General features: G+C 40.7%; 1 protein-coding gene across 1 annotated transcript in view; it reads left to right on the top strand.

The window, feature by feature from the left end:
• The window catches only part of LOC138028726 (cell adhesion molecule DSCAML1-like), a 59,181-nt gene that overhangs the window by 42,170 nt on the left and 2,693 nt on the right, over positions 1-14,318 (top strand). Inside the window, 17 exon segments of the mRNA XM_068876329.1 lie at positions 1,909-2,045; positions 2,047-2,224; positions 2,752-2,988; positions 2,991-3,026; positions 3,363-3,641; positions 4,346-4,419; positions 4,421-4,559; positions 4,562-4,633; positions 4,726-4,854; positions 4,857-5,024; positions 5,373-5,672; positions 6,151-6,221; positions 6,388-6,622; positions 7,683-7,985; positions 10,022-10,330; positions 11,228-11,500; positions 11,616-11,897. Coding sequence (XP_068732430.1) covers positions 1,909-2,045; positions 2,047-2,224; positions 2,752-2,988; positions 2,991-3,026; positions 3,363-3,641; positions 4,346-4,419; positions 4,421-4,559; positions 4,562-4,633; positions 4,726-4,854; positions 4,857-5,024; positions 5,373-5,672; positions 6,151-6,221; positions 6,388-6,622; positions 7,683-7,985; positions 10,022-10,330; positions 11,228-11,500; positions 11,616-11,897 — 3,222 coding nt within the window.

Raw genomic sequence — 14,318 nt, 5'->3', positions numbered from 1 at the left:
CAATAAACACTTCAGCTAGCGTCTTATCATCAGAACAAGTGGCGGTACTCAGTATCCTTTGAATTAGCCACCACTTAGAAGATCGGTTGACTGTTTGGAAACAAAACCCTTTGGTCATGTATATTCACTGAGATGGACTGTGTTTGAAATAGTCCTTTTTAGTTTTGTAGATCAAATCTCTACACTCAGCACACTGTTTCTCGTAGTTAACTCGATCACAAAGAAGCCTAGTTCGTCTCCACTTGCGCTCCAATCGTCTTCTTCGTTTCTTGCATGCAGCAATGCCATTTTAATACCATGCAGCTCTAGGTCTAAGGACGATGGTCTTCGTCTTGAGTGGAGCGTAAGAATCAATGTGGGATAGAAAGACATTATCGTACAAATCAACGAGATGTGACGCAACTCAAAGGGATTCATTCTATCTTTTTTTGATTCATTCTATCTTTAGATTCCCGACAACCATTCCCTCCCCACATGTTAACTGAGGATTAAACATAACAGTATTGGAGGGAGAAGTTAGTGAACTGCAATGTGTGGCTCATGGGTATCCCTGTGCCCGCCATAGAGGAGTACAATTGGAAGAAAGATGGGGGCTCTTTAAGGATGGGAAACCGCTTGTCGAGGTTCGCCGGCGGGAGCCTGCGCATTGAGAACACACAATTCCAAGATCAGGGGTTATACGAATGTGTGGTGAAAAACAGCGAGGGAACTGCAGCAATTTCTATGTATCTTTCTGTGCGAGGTTAGTGCAACAGTATATGAGTTCGTTATAATCAACATGTTAGTTGAGCAATCACGGATAATGATCAGTTATAGAATGACAGCTGCTTAGCCTAAAAGATAGCGAACATCAGACTTCACGCACTTCTCAGCTTCACAGCGGTATGTAGAAAAAAAGGTAAAGGACCGAGTTTTATGAACAGTTCTATATGATAACGGACCCAAGTCGTTGCTTGCACTGTTATAATTAAATAAATAAATAAATACAATAGTGTTAAAGAACTAGAAGAAAAGGAACCGGATGTTGTTTACAAAGCAGTGGTCGTGTCTAACCCGGCACCAAAGACATACTCCATGCAGTGGCCAAAATGGGATTTGAACCTGCCGGGAGGGGGGGGGGGGCTTCCTGGGAGAATACCCTCCAGAGGGTAAAGGAACTTCCGACGTTAAATAAGGTGTACCTTTAGCTTTACCTTTACCTATCAAGTGCGGTGTAAACCACGTCCTTTCTCTTTTGGTTTGTCCGAAAAAGTAGGGACTTTTCATTGGCAAATTTTTTATGATGTGTGATGTTAAGTTTTCTTTTAGTTCCCTTGAGATTTGATGTCCGTCCTCGACGAAAAATCACCACAGTGTCCAAAACATCCGGGTTCATCATGGAATGCGAGGTCACTGGGCAACCCAGACCAAATATCACGTGGCTTCACAATGGAAAGCCATTCACTGGCTGTTAATGAGGACCGCATTAGCAATACACCCAATAGACTGGAGTACGCTGTTATCTACATCAAAGATCTTGCTGTAAATCAGTGCCTCGCAGACAACGACTATGAGACCGTGCAAAGTAGTGCAATGTTGATTACAGATGGTAGGTGAAAACGCATAACATGGGTGACACGACATGTGACTCAGAGAAAGGAAGTAAAGTTTTTGAAGTATCTGAAAAAGATCTTCAAATCCTTGATACTTGTAACTGAGGAATAACTTGATTGCCGAATGCGGAAGGGCTAGTACAGTAACGAAAGCGCTTTCTTTCAGTCTCCGCTAAACGAGCGTGGAAGATATTGTAGAAAACCAAGGTATCGTTAGGATTATCTTCTTAACGTGTTTCTTGTCTCTTTAAACTCCCAAGTAGAAAACGACTAGAAAGATCACACATAAGTAGCACGTATTTCCTTTTCCTTTAAGAGCGAAATCCATCAGTTTCATCAAGTGCCCGGCAAGTTGTCTTAAAACTGAAAGAACGCCTGAAAGCATCGTGCCAAGCCTTCAGTCAATCGAGGCCTGATATCACATGGTACCTGGATGGTGAACCGGTGAATAATGGAGAAAGGATATACCATTATACATACACCGCTTAGCGAGGGTGGGCAGGAGGGTGATGAAGGCAGGAAAAGTACCTTGATCGCAGTATCAATGAGTGTGGAGAAAACCGGAGAGTACAAGTGCGTTGCTTGTAATATTGGAAACTGTACATCCCGAGTGATTCCAGTGTATATTAATGGTGAGTAATGCGACTATTACCCTGCATACAGGCGATCATATTTCCGAAACTACTATGACCCAAGCGGAGAGAGAGCCTGGTGGGTTTAAACGTGAAAGAGGTTTACCTGATTCTGGGCCGCATTGCTGAATCACATCCAAAGTACTATGCGAAGTGTCAACGTTCATTGAAGACACTGCTTGTTACTTTGCGCAAGACAGTTTACAACGAATATTTAGACTAAAACTGCCGTTACTATACTAACGCCTTTTTAAATTATATTCAGACGAAAAAAAATAAAACAAATAGGTATAGGAAAGCGGATAAACTCGAGTGAATCACCAAACAAATTCAAACGATTTTAATTTTTTTTATTTCATTAACATAATTACCCCATCCCTGTGTTTCTATATCAACTTCTGTATTGCTCTAAAACCTATTTATGCATTCGTCATTGACCAATCAGAAACGCGATATTCTGTTGATTACATAATTATAAAAGAAACTAACCCTCCCTTACATAGGCCTGGTATTTATTTTTGAAATAGGTACAGCCAATATAACTTCAGTGCCAAGTGTGATTAATGCGATTCGAGGCCAGCCCGTTCAGCTTCGATGTACAGGCAAAGGTTATCCACTTCCACTGACAGTACAATGGTCGAAAAATGGAATAAGTATTCCGTTCGATAAGCGTCATTCCGTGTCTGATAAGAACATCCTCACTATCTCCAAAGTTCAAAAAGGGGACGCTGGTCCGTACAAATGCCAAGTTGTAAACGGCGCTAATAAGAAGATGAACACACCGTTGAGGTTGCAGTTTATGGTAAGTGTGGAATTCAGATTCTTTGTTTACACCATCGGTTATGAGTTATGTGAACTTACACTGACGTTCGAGAGAAATTTATTTGTTCTACGATGTAGCAACCTGTATAGTGAACAATGAGGACCAACTTGTCGACAAGGTAATGAAAGATGAGACATGCAAAAATGTCGGGGACTGCTTTTCAAAATGTTGTTTACTCGGAATTACATGTATTCTATTTATTCTCTATCTTTTAAAATTATCAGCAGGTAATAGATTTTGGAAAATGTTGTTTATCAACTAAAAAAGTCGTTTGATTACATGCAATGACACTGTCTTCTCTGGTTTGTTATCCAGAACTTCCCAATTTAAACTTAAATGCAGATCCTAAAGTGTGGCATGAGGGAACACAAGGTAGACTCATGTGTTTGTTTAGCGCAGCGGCGGATCGTGGAGTAACCATTAAATGGCTAAAAGATGGCATTGAATTAACATCCAACATTACACACGTGCCTTTGTATGGAATGAGTATGGTGGAGATCAAGAACGTATCAGCAGCCGACTCTGGAAATTACACTTGTATGGCAAGCAACAATGTTGGCACAACTAAGGTGTCCATGGAGATGGTGGTTTTCGGTTTGTATTTGTTCGGGTTAGGGTTTCCTTTTTGTGAAAGAGAAGCATTAGTGGCTCTTGACTCGGAGCCTGCAACTCAGACATACCTTTCCTTGGAATCATCGTTTGCTCATACCATCTATACTTAAAACCGCTTTCTTTCCCTCCAAATGTTGTTCCTCTCAGCCAATCAACGCACATTGACTCCGTTTATGTCGAACATAACTTGAACTAGGTGCATAGAGGACATGATTTTAGAATAATCAAGTATAAGAAAACGATCATTCAAAGCGGGGATACAAGTTGTTTGTTCCAAATAATGAGCTCCTAACTGCACGTGTTGACTTAGTATTAGTACGTATTTGTTATTTACATAACACTTTTTTTCGTTTTTCAAATTTCTGGACTATAGCTTGAAAAGAAGGTGAACAATGGACCTACTTCTCTTCAGCCCACCCAACACAATGCTATTAGGGAGTTGTGCAAATAAATCTCTTTTCGTGTCTCGACAATTTTGTCCATAATTGTAGGCAATTTTTCATCATTGATAGTACTCAATGCCACGGCACACTATTGTAACAAAAATCGCTTATTGTTGTTAGTATTATTATTATTATTATTATTATTATTATTATTATTATTATTATTGTTAGTAGTAGTAGTAGCAGCAGCAGCAGCAGCAGCAGCGAGAACACTGGTGACAATTTTTGCGCTTTCAATTTTAGTGCCACCGAAATTTCTCCAAGAACCCGTTAACCAGCAAGTGCTCAAAAGCTATACCACATATCTGGCATGCGTAAACGTCCGGGACACCACCTCCTCGTATAGACTGGAGTAAGTTATCCGGGGGCTTCAAACAAGTCTCCATGGACCAGCCTCGATTTGAGAAAATGATTGATGGAACTTTGGTGATACGAAACACGAGTGATGAAGATCGCGGACATATTTCTGTACTGCTCAAAATGGAGTCAGTGATAAGTCTGTCAGCCGTCAAGTACAGCTCACTGTTCATGGTATGAAACATTATTAACTATTCACGATTTTTTTTCTGAATTTGTTTTCTCTGGCCCGATTGTCATTAATTTATCACGTTTTTCTTGTCTAGCAGTGCCAGCTTCAATTGTTATTGCACCCACAAACAAGTCAGCCAACGTGTTAGGTGACGTGGTGATCTTGTGCACTGCTGTGGGAAACCTTCCAATGTATGTTAAATGGTTTAATGAAACCAAACAAATGACAAAAATTCTAGAATAGCCATTGAAACATCCACCGAACCAAAGTACTATAGAGTCAACAGCACGCTAACGGTGAGAAGACTGGTGCTAGAGGATACCAGGCAGTACTCTTGTAAAGTGGAGAACACGTATGGAAATGACTGGAGAACGTTTCGCATCAAAGCTCAACGTAAGCAGTATTCATGCCCTCGTTTAATGAAAGGAACAGTATTTAGCTCTTTCGCTTTTAATACTTCATCCCATGTTTTACGGGTAACTCATGTGCATTAGGGTTAGGGAATGTAGGCGGGTTGGAAACAGTAATTACAGACGTGGACTTAAAATTGCCGGTGGGTGGTTTCTTTGTCTTCGTTGTTTTTCAGCTGATGGAATTTATTTTTAACTCAACAATCCCTTTCAGTAAAGTATCATATGAGACTGGTGCCAGTTGTCAAGGTTGTTTGTTTCTTATCTGCTTAGTACTACTGTTTTGCTTCCACTTCTTTCGTGGCGATAACATTTCTTTTGGTCATCTCAGAGCGGCCATCTCCTCCTTCCAGACCAGAAGTAAAGGCCGTAACAGCGCGCTCTGTTTACTTGACGTGGAGACCAAGATTTGATGGCAACGCAGACATAATTGAGTACACAGTGGAGTGTAAACGGAGTTTCCAAGTGTGGGTGGATAGTACCAAGAGAGTGGTGTCGGCGGGTTTGTCGATTGGATTCGATTGGACTGGACTGCGACCAGCGTCTAAATATGACTTACGTGTGTACGCAAGAAATGCATTGGGAACTAGTGACCCGAGCGTCTTTATTTCGGCAGAGACTCTTGAAGGAGGTGAGTTTAGAAATCAGGAAAAGAGGTTTTAAAGGGTTGTGTAGAAAGAAAGAAGTTATCAAAGTTCTTTTAATGAATGAAGGGGGTAGTTTCTAAAGAAACTGTGGTGCTGCTTCGGTGGGGAAGTAGTATACAAAAATTGGGTTTTATCAACGGAGTTGATAATGTAAGTTGGCCACCGTACAGAGATTCTAAAAGCTGACGTGGGATTCGTCAGACGAAAGGCTAACGCTCGAAACGTCAGCTTTTAGAATCTCTGTACGGTGGCCAATTTACATTATCAACTCCGTTGACAAAACCCAATTTTTGTATAAAGTTCTTTTAACACCGGTTGGTGGGGGGCGGATTTGCAATAAACCGGTGAAACGGAACAACACTTCATAAATACCACAACAAAAAATGTATTGCCACTGAGACCAAGTTTCATTTTTCCATTGTTGAACCTGGTTCGTCACTGTGGAAACTTTTTTCTCCACAGCCCCATCAGCGCCACCAAGTCTAGTGAATGTGACAGCTATTTCGTCAAAGGAAATTTACTTGTGCTGGAAGGTAAGCAGACTTGGGGCAGCAACATATATTTTACTTTCGTATGTATAGTTACGGTCCGTGGACCTTTATTGTCGTGAATGGCAGGATTTTCTATTTACACAACGGAAACTTGAAGTGCTCATAAGTTGTCATTTTGTATTTGCTGTTTCATTAATTTGACACCAAGCTACCACCTCCAGAAAGCAGGAATGGTGTGATCCGGGGATTCTACATCACGTACAAACAAAGCAACAAATATTACAGAGGAAGAAATCTCACCGTGAATGACGGCAAAGCCACGAGCTATATTATATCCAGTCTCCATCCTTACACGGAGTACGAGATAGAGATTCAAGCTTTCACGCGAGCAGGAGTAAGCCCCGTTTTGAAAAATACAAACGCAGTTCTTACACACGAGGACGGTATGTTTCACGGGAGAAAACAATGTAACCTAAAATGGGTGAATTGAGTTTTCATAGACTTTAGTTTGAAAAGCTTAGGAGAAGTTCTAGAGTTGACTAAAACTCACCAAGGAGCAAGCTTAGCTTCTTCGAGTGTTGCTCAAGCTTCCCAAGTTTATCACAACTCGATATACCAACGATTGAATGATCGGGCCCCTTGTTTTATAACATTTGGAGTAGGGTTTCTGCCAGAGCAAGGAACATGAAGAACGCTTGTGCATTCTTAAAGGGCCACCTTCAACCGACAGGCTTTTCGACCGTTTGTTTTTTTTATGGAAGTTCACATTGCTTATCGTAGCGATCTAATTGGATGAATCTCAGCTTCGGGGGGAATTTTCATATATGAAAATTGTTCCGCGGCACGCGATGCCTGTCGGTTGAAGGTGGGCCTTTAATACTTTGTTTGAATGGATCCACCCGGCCTTTCTGCGTTATTACTCTAAAATATTTGATGGTCTTAAGACATGGCGACTTCATTACCCTTGGCACAGGACGCTTTTTTGAGGCTCTTGGTGCGATGTTGAGTTTCATGATTTTAGAGGAAGAAGTTAGCCGAGAATCAGCAGATTAAGTTGGTTGCTTGTTCCGCAGTTTTTCAGTACACGCATCCTTCTACCTTGCCTCTATTAACAGTACTACAGTTACAAACCCTGACAATGAGGTTAAGGAAAGGAAAAACGTTGTAATGCGTATCATATCATAGAAAGATCTGGTCACAGAGCACGACTGCAGGGTGTTCGAGAAAATTTCACCTTTTTTGTACAAAACTGCATCTCACTTATGGGTTAGCAGTGAGTCTTTCTGTGGTACGGTGACTGTAAACCAAGTTTCTAGAGTTATCTGTAAACGCACAGGTAACTAAAGTGATGCCGTAAAATGTAAACCAAGTTTCTAGAGTTATATGTAAACGCACAGGTAACTAAAGAGATGCCGTCTTGCAGAATAACGGTAGGAACTTTTGAAACACTTTGTATCTACCCACATGAATAATTAATACTCCTAGTAACATTTTCCTCTTCAGTCCCCAGCCAACCTCCAAATTCAGTAACGATCACTGTACTGAGCTCACAAGCCTTGAAGGTTACGTGGAGTAAACCTCCGTCAAATGCCATCAATGGACGATTGCTTGGTTACCGAGTGTATTACCACAGCTTAAAGAATCCACAAGACATATTCAAAAAAACTGTGAATAATCCGAATGAGAGAAACGTAACACTGAGTGGACTGGGAAAGTTCACAAGGTACAAGATCAGTGTCGTTGCTTTCACACGAAAGGGTGAAGGTGTTGCGAGTCCTGGAAGAGGAGGAACAACTTTAGAAGACAGTGAGTGTTGACACAATTTATCACATAGGGGGAAACATTACTAAATGCTGATTGGCTTAGACGGAGGGCATTTTTTCTTAATCACGAGGGCAGTTTTGGTAATCAAGACAGCATGATTGCTTGATTAGTTGACAGTTGCTTCTCCAGAGCTAGCGAAGTTACAAGAGAATCTTCTTCCAGCTCCTAACTCTGATTAAGCTGCTTTTTGTCCACCTGTAAAATACACTTTAATTAAATTAAGCGCTATTTCTTTTGACATCATCGATTAATTGAATTGAACTTGAACCGAATGAAAGCGTGGTAAGTTTATTGTCATTTGTCGTGGCATTGAACGGGCTTGCCTCAATAAGTTTGCCTTTTATGTGATAAACAAGCAATCGCAATGTGCCCTCGTGCAATTAAGGATTAATTTCACTCGTATTTTCAAAGTTTTTACAAATTACGCGTGAAATTAATCCTTAATTGCCCTCGGGCCCATGTGATTAACATATACTCATTGTACACTGCGGACCACAGCAGATAAATATCATATTTTACTTCATTTACAGTCTACACTGTTATTTTTCAACTACCTTCTGGATCACAGCCAGGAAAGAAGTCTACTGTGTTTTCCCCATGGTGATATAATAACCATAAGGTCAATTACAAAAGGCTTGTGCTATTTTAGGGGGGGGGGGGGGGTGCGCGTTTTATTCCTCCCACCCAACCCCTTTTGTTGTCGATACATTGGTCCATATATATATATATATATATATATATAAAATGCTCAATCTACTGTTAATTAATTCTTAAGGAGATAGGACCGTGCATAGCCGATCGACTGGGGAGTAGTGAGGCGATCCTGATTTGTGAGGCAATCAGTTGTCCAGATTCCCCCTATATATATATATATATATATGTAATAAGGAAATAACTTCTTGAGGCATATGTGTTTCTAATCGGTTTTATACTTCAAACGTTTCGCCGTTTAGAGCTTCGTCAGTGAATGAAGATTATGAGTACAAGATTGCTTTATGTAAAAAAAAAAAACTTAGTACAATGGTGGAATTTCAAGGCTCATTAATTTGATGGTGTTAATCTAGATTTAGAGCTCGTCCATTGCAACCATTCATGAGGTTCTTATGCTTGCGGATTTCTAGCGCTTCAATGATTTTACGCGTGCGAATGTCGTGGATGTTCCTGTGGAGGATTCCCCAAGAGATATCTTGCATAGATGGTTTGTTATGGTTGATCAAATGTGAATAAACCGTCTGTTTCACCATTCTGATATGTTCTTTTATTCTGGATCCGATAGTTCTACTAGTTTCGCCGATATAAACCGTGTCAGAATGGTGAAACAGACGGTTTATTCACATTTGATCAACCATAACAAACCATCTATGCAAGATATCTCTTGGGGAATCCTCCACAGGAACATCCACGACATCCGCACGCGTAAAATCATTGAAGCGCTAGAAATCCGCAAGCATGAGAACCTCATGAATGGTTGCAATGGACGAGCTCTAAATCTAGATTAACACCATCAAATTAATGAGCCTTGAAATTCCACCATTGTACTAAGTTTTTTTTTTTTTACATAAAGCAATCTTGTACTCATAATCTTCATTCACTGACGAAGCTCTAAACGGCGAAACGTTTGAAGTATAAAACCGATTAGAAACACATATGCCTCAAGAAGTTATTTCCTTATTACATTATCTATCGAGGCATGGCTACACCTTTCTTCTTCTCATCATATATATATATATATAAGAGAAAGTGAACTAGTTTTCGTTCATATATTCGCTCTACAGATCTGTTTCGTGGGAGTGTATCCCACTCGTCAGGACCTAGATGACAATGTTAATTCGTAGGTTTTTATATACCATTCCCTTGAAATTACAATAATTAGGTGTTTATATATATATACTATATATATATATATATATATATATATATATATATATATATATATATGTCGTATACCAGAAATGCCTCGGTATTTTCAGCAGTCCGATACTTTCCGAAGTAAAAGAGAGCTAAATTTCTCATTTCAGTTCCTGGTCCTCCAAGCAATGTTCAAGCTGTCCCTGTCTTCAGACAGACAATTCGTGTACTGTGGGATCCCCCCTTGGAACCCAACGGAATCATCACGGCATACCTTTTGTTCTATAGCAAGACAATCAGTGATCCGGGAGCAACCAACGCTGTGAAGGTGACAGAAGTTCCACTTGCTGGAAATACAACCTCTAAAAGACTGCCCAACCTTGAGTCTATCACCGAGTACTTTTTCTGGGTAAAAGCCAGCACCTCGGTTGGGTTTGGAAACGCGTCCATTGTAGTCACGCAAGCTACTAAGGAAAGAAGTAAGTGTTTCAATGTCATTTGAAATGACAAGCCTCTGCTTCATACAAAAATTACCAAGCAAAACGAAGCACAACGCTGTCTCATTTGGTTTGCAATTCAGCATACTGCGTGATGTTGGGTTGCCAGCAAAGTAAATTTAGTTGTTTTGTAGCAACGACCAGATGCAGGGTGTTTGTTATGATTTTTAATAGCAGGGACAATTGAACATATAGCAGGGACCAGGGTGGCGGCTCTGACCGACTCTGCCGCCATCTTGGTACGCTGTGCAAAGGCAGGATAGGTGTGGTAGGGGGTCTTCCCCCTCCCACTGGGGGGTAAGGGGGGCCTCCTCCAGAAAATTTTTGAATTTGTGAGGCCTAATGGGTACCTTTGGGTAAAATACTGGTCGATTTTCCGCTTCATTTCCTTCGCGCTACGGCTGACCGTAACCGACTAACATGCACAGTGTCTCATTTTTGAAGAAATTTACTTCCGGCAGCCGTATTAGAGCCCGCCATAGCAATTTGCTTAAACTCCCTAATGACGAAAGCAGGGCGCGCCGATCAATGTGTTTTCTGTTACTTGATAACATCTTGTCATGAACTCCAAATCAGCCACACGTACATGTACGCAAATTGTGGTACAACTAACAATACCCAGTAGCAGAGAAATAAAGCACGATTTGGTTTAAGAAAATATTAAATAATAAAATACAAATATCGGTTGACTAGTCTCTTCATATTGAAAGAATCCTCGTACAACCTGCGCGTAAAATAGCCGGGACAAAAATAAAAGAAGCAGAGTAAAGGTCCCGGCGTCCCGGCTTTAACAAAAACCCTGCAGATACGTTATCCTTTTTTCTGATACTTTAAGAAATTGTGCTTTTAACCTTACACAAGAATTATCTTTTGCTTTAGTCAAGGCTAACATCTTTCACGAGAATTTACCCGTCACTCTTGCAAAACAATCAGCGTCTGCCATATTGGACTGTGAAGCATATGGCTACCCTGAGCCCTCAGTTATGTGGTACAGCAGTGGCCGCGATCTTTCTGATGCTACAAAATACCAACAGCTTGCAAACGGCTCACTGGAAATTAAACACGTGAACCGACAAGACGCTGGGGAGTACGAATGCACAGGAAGCAACACTCTGGGAAGAAAAACTGTTGTCAGGAAACTTAAAGTAAAAAGTATGTGAGTCTTTACTCGCAAGTACGTTCAGCCTCAATTGGTTAAATTACAAAGTTGAACCTATTAGAGGACAATACCAGACTTTATTAAGCTCGATTTTAACTTCTTTCCCAGCACCGCCGTCTCCGCCAGAAATCATCGATTTCAAAATGCTCGATCACTCGCCCGCTCTGAACATCAGCTGGCGCAAATGGAATGATGGGAATAGTCCCGTGACCATGTTTATTCTTGAATACAACGAAAACAGCGGCAAGTGGAAAGTACAATACATCAGTAACATCAACTACCACGTGCTACACGATATTGACTTTAAAAAGGAATATTACTTCCGTATCTCTGCATTGAATGCGGTTGGTAGAGGAGAACCCAGTAAAGTACGCAAGGTTACATTTGGAGGTATGATAAGATATCAGTTTGAGTAGCTATCCACCTAATTGGCCACTTTGAAGTTTCGTGGGAGGCAGGGTCGAGAGTCTTATTGAATTGCATTGTGGGACTGTTTTGGGGACGAGCCACTGTTCATTCAGTCGTTTACTCTGCATTGCAAGAAGATTTTCGTAAAATCTTGTACGATAACAATTAACTTTGGGTTAAATCTTTGTAACTTGCGTTGTTAGTAAGTAAACGTCATATGTACCAAGATCTCACTGTCAGCCCAGTCAAAATGTGCCGGCAGCTGGCTATTTGGCCGCCTACAACACAATATCTGCCACTTACTTCGAATTCACATTTGTCAGACTTGTATTCAGGATGAGGTTGTTTCGAGGTTTTGTTCATCACTGTAAACTATAAAGTACAAATTATACTAATGAAGCATTATCATTTCTCTTACTATGTTGTCCCTTTAATCACTACGTTTCGATTGCATACTGCAAGCCTTCATCGTTTCTCAGGCTATAGACCGAATGCATAAATGGCGCCCAAAAAATATTCTTTTGTTTATGTGCTAATTAGCCTCACTAGCCTCGTAGGCATGTACAAACTACAAAAGAAATGTTGCTTGAGAGTGAGGCTAGTGAGTCTAATTAGCACATAAACAAAAGAATATTTTTTGCCCGCCATTTATGCATTCGGTCTATAAGGTCTCTTAAAAACTCCCAGTTTGAAGTGTAACTAAAAAATACACCTCGTAAACCCCACCCTAGGCTTAGGTACATAATTCCGGAATTTTGGGGGGAATTTTAGACATCAAAAAGAATTTTAGAAACTCTCGGGAATTTTAGAAAGTAAATTGACAATTTCGAGAATTTTAGAGCAATTTGAACTTTCACCTGACATGCTGGAAACTTTTCACAGGCAAAAACGTTGACAAAACGTGTTTTTTTGTATTCCAACCTACCAGGAGAGGGATCAGTCCGTTCATATCCATTCCTTATCAGCGGTTATTCACCAAAAGGGCTCCTACAGTGCATCTAAGCAGCGGTTTCTCACCGGAGTTTCGGAATCCGGATCTTTGCTTGATAGCAAATATGCGTATGGAAGACTTTGCATTATAAGAAACGAAATTTATAAGAATTTTCGGGAACTTAAGAGAGTTTTTGGAGAATTCTAGCATTTCTAAAAGAATTTTAGACCTTTCGTCTGGGAAATTCCGGAAAGAATTTTTAACAATTTTTCGGGAATTATGTAGCTTAGCCTAACCAGAGCCGCACACAATCGTTTCTGTAGGAACGCCTTAAACATTGCGTGCTAAAGGCGTGGGAAAGCGAGCCGAACGGATGGTCAGCGGTCACGGTTGTTGCAGGTACAAACAAGAAGGCGTATAAACGATCTCGTCACGTTAACGCAGGGCGCCGCAAATTTCTAATTTTTTTCAAACGGTATCAGGTGTTTAGCCCCGGAAACCCATAGCTTTGCATTGAGGTAATAATATATTGCTCAAATGATTTGAAGGTCTGAAGCCTTCAGTTTAACTGACCGGCTCTATAATATATTATGAGTCAACTTTCAGCAACTGAGTTTCTCACTTTCACAGTTGAGAAGTACTTGCTTATACAAAAGTTATCCTTTTTTCCAATAATGCTTCTGGCGGAATGTAACTTTAATTTGAAAATCGAAAGTCTTGTGTGATTCTTCTTTAATGTTATCTTAATGCTATCTAATAGAGGCTCAGTTTACCCTAAAATGCACCAGATGCAACCATTTGAACCCAATAGTTTCAAAATTCCCCGTGGGAGCATGCCCCCGGACCCGCCTAGCATATACAAGGGGCTCCGGCCCTTGCAGCAAAGTCCGAAGGCCTCTCCTGCCTATTACTATAGCCAGCTTGCCTACTTCTCGAAAACATTTTGACTAAGCTGCTCACTAACCTTTTGATCAAATCTTTTCGTTTTCTGGACAATTTTGCACCTTGGCAAGTGAGCCATCGTTTTCAAATTGCCATTGTACAATATTCTGGTGGTTTAGGAAGCTCAACTCCTGGTATATTGCTTTCTTGCAACTTGAGTTCTTGCTCCGCGCACGCAATGATGAAAATGCGTCTCCCAAAATAGTCCCACTATGCAATTCAACAAGGCTCTCGACCCTGTCTCCTGCACAACCTCAAAGTGGCCAATAGCAAATCTCTGCTGAATTCTTGCTGAGATGCCAATTTTGTTTGACGTCTGGAAGGATGCGAATGTGACATTGTGTTACATATATATAGCCGTCCTTAATTTCATAGGTCCTGTACATGACATTTGATGGGAATTAATATCGGGAAGAAAAGCAAGGTGTTAAAGGAAACATGGAATACTCTCGGGCAGGCTCTCTTTATCTTGTCGCCTCATTTGGCGTCGGTTCCGTCCCTCCCTCTCCGTATTGTTTTGCAAAACGCAT

Source organism: Montipora capricornis, chromosome 13 (assembly GCF_036669925.1).
Source record: "Montipora capricornis isolate CH-2021 chromosome 13, ASM3666992v2, whole genome shotgun sequence".
Taxonomy (NCBI): domain Eukaryota; kingdom Metazoa; phylum Cnidaria; class Anthozoa; order Scleractinia; family Acroporidae; genus Montipora; species Montipora capricornis.
Note: the sequence above shows the minus strand (reverse complement) of the source record. Positions and strands in the feature narration are given on the sequence as shown.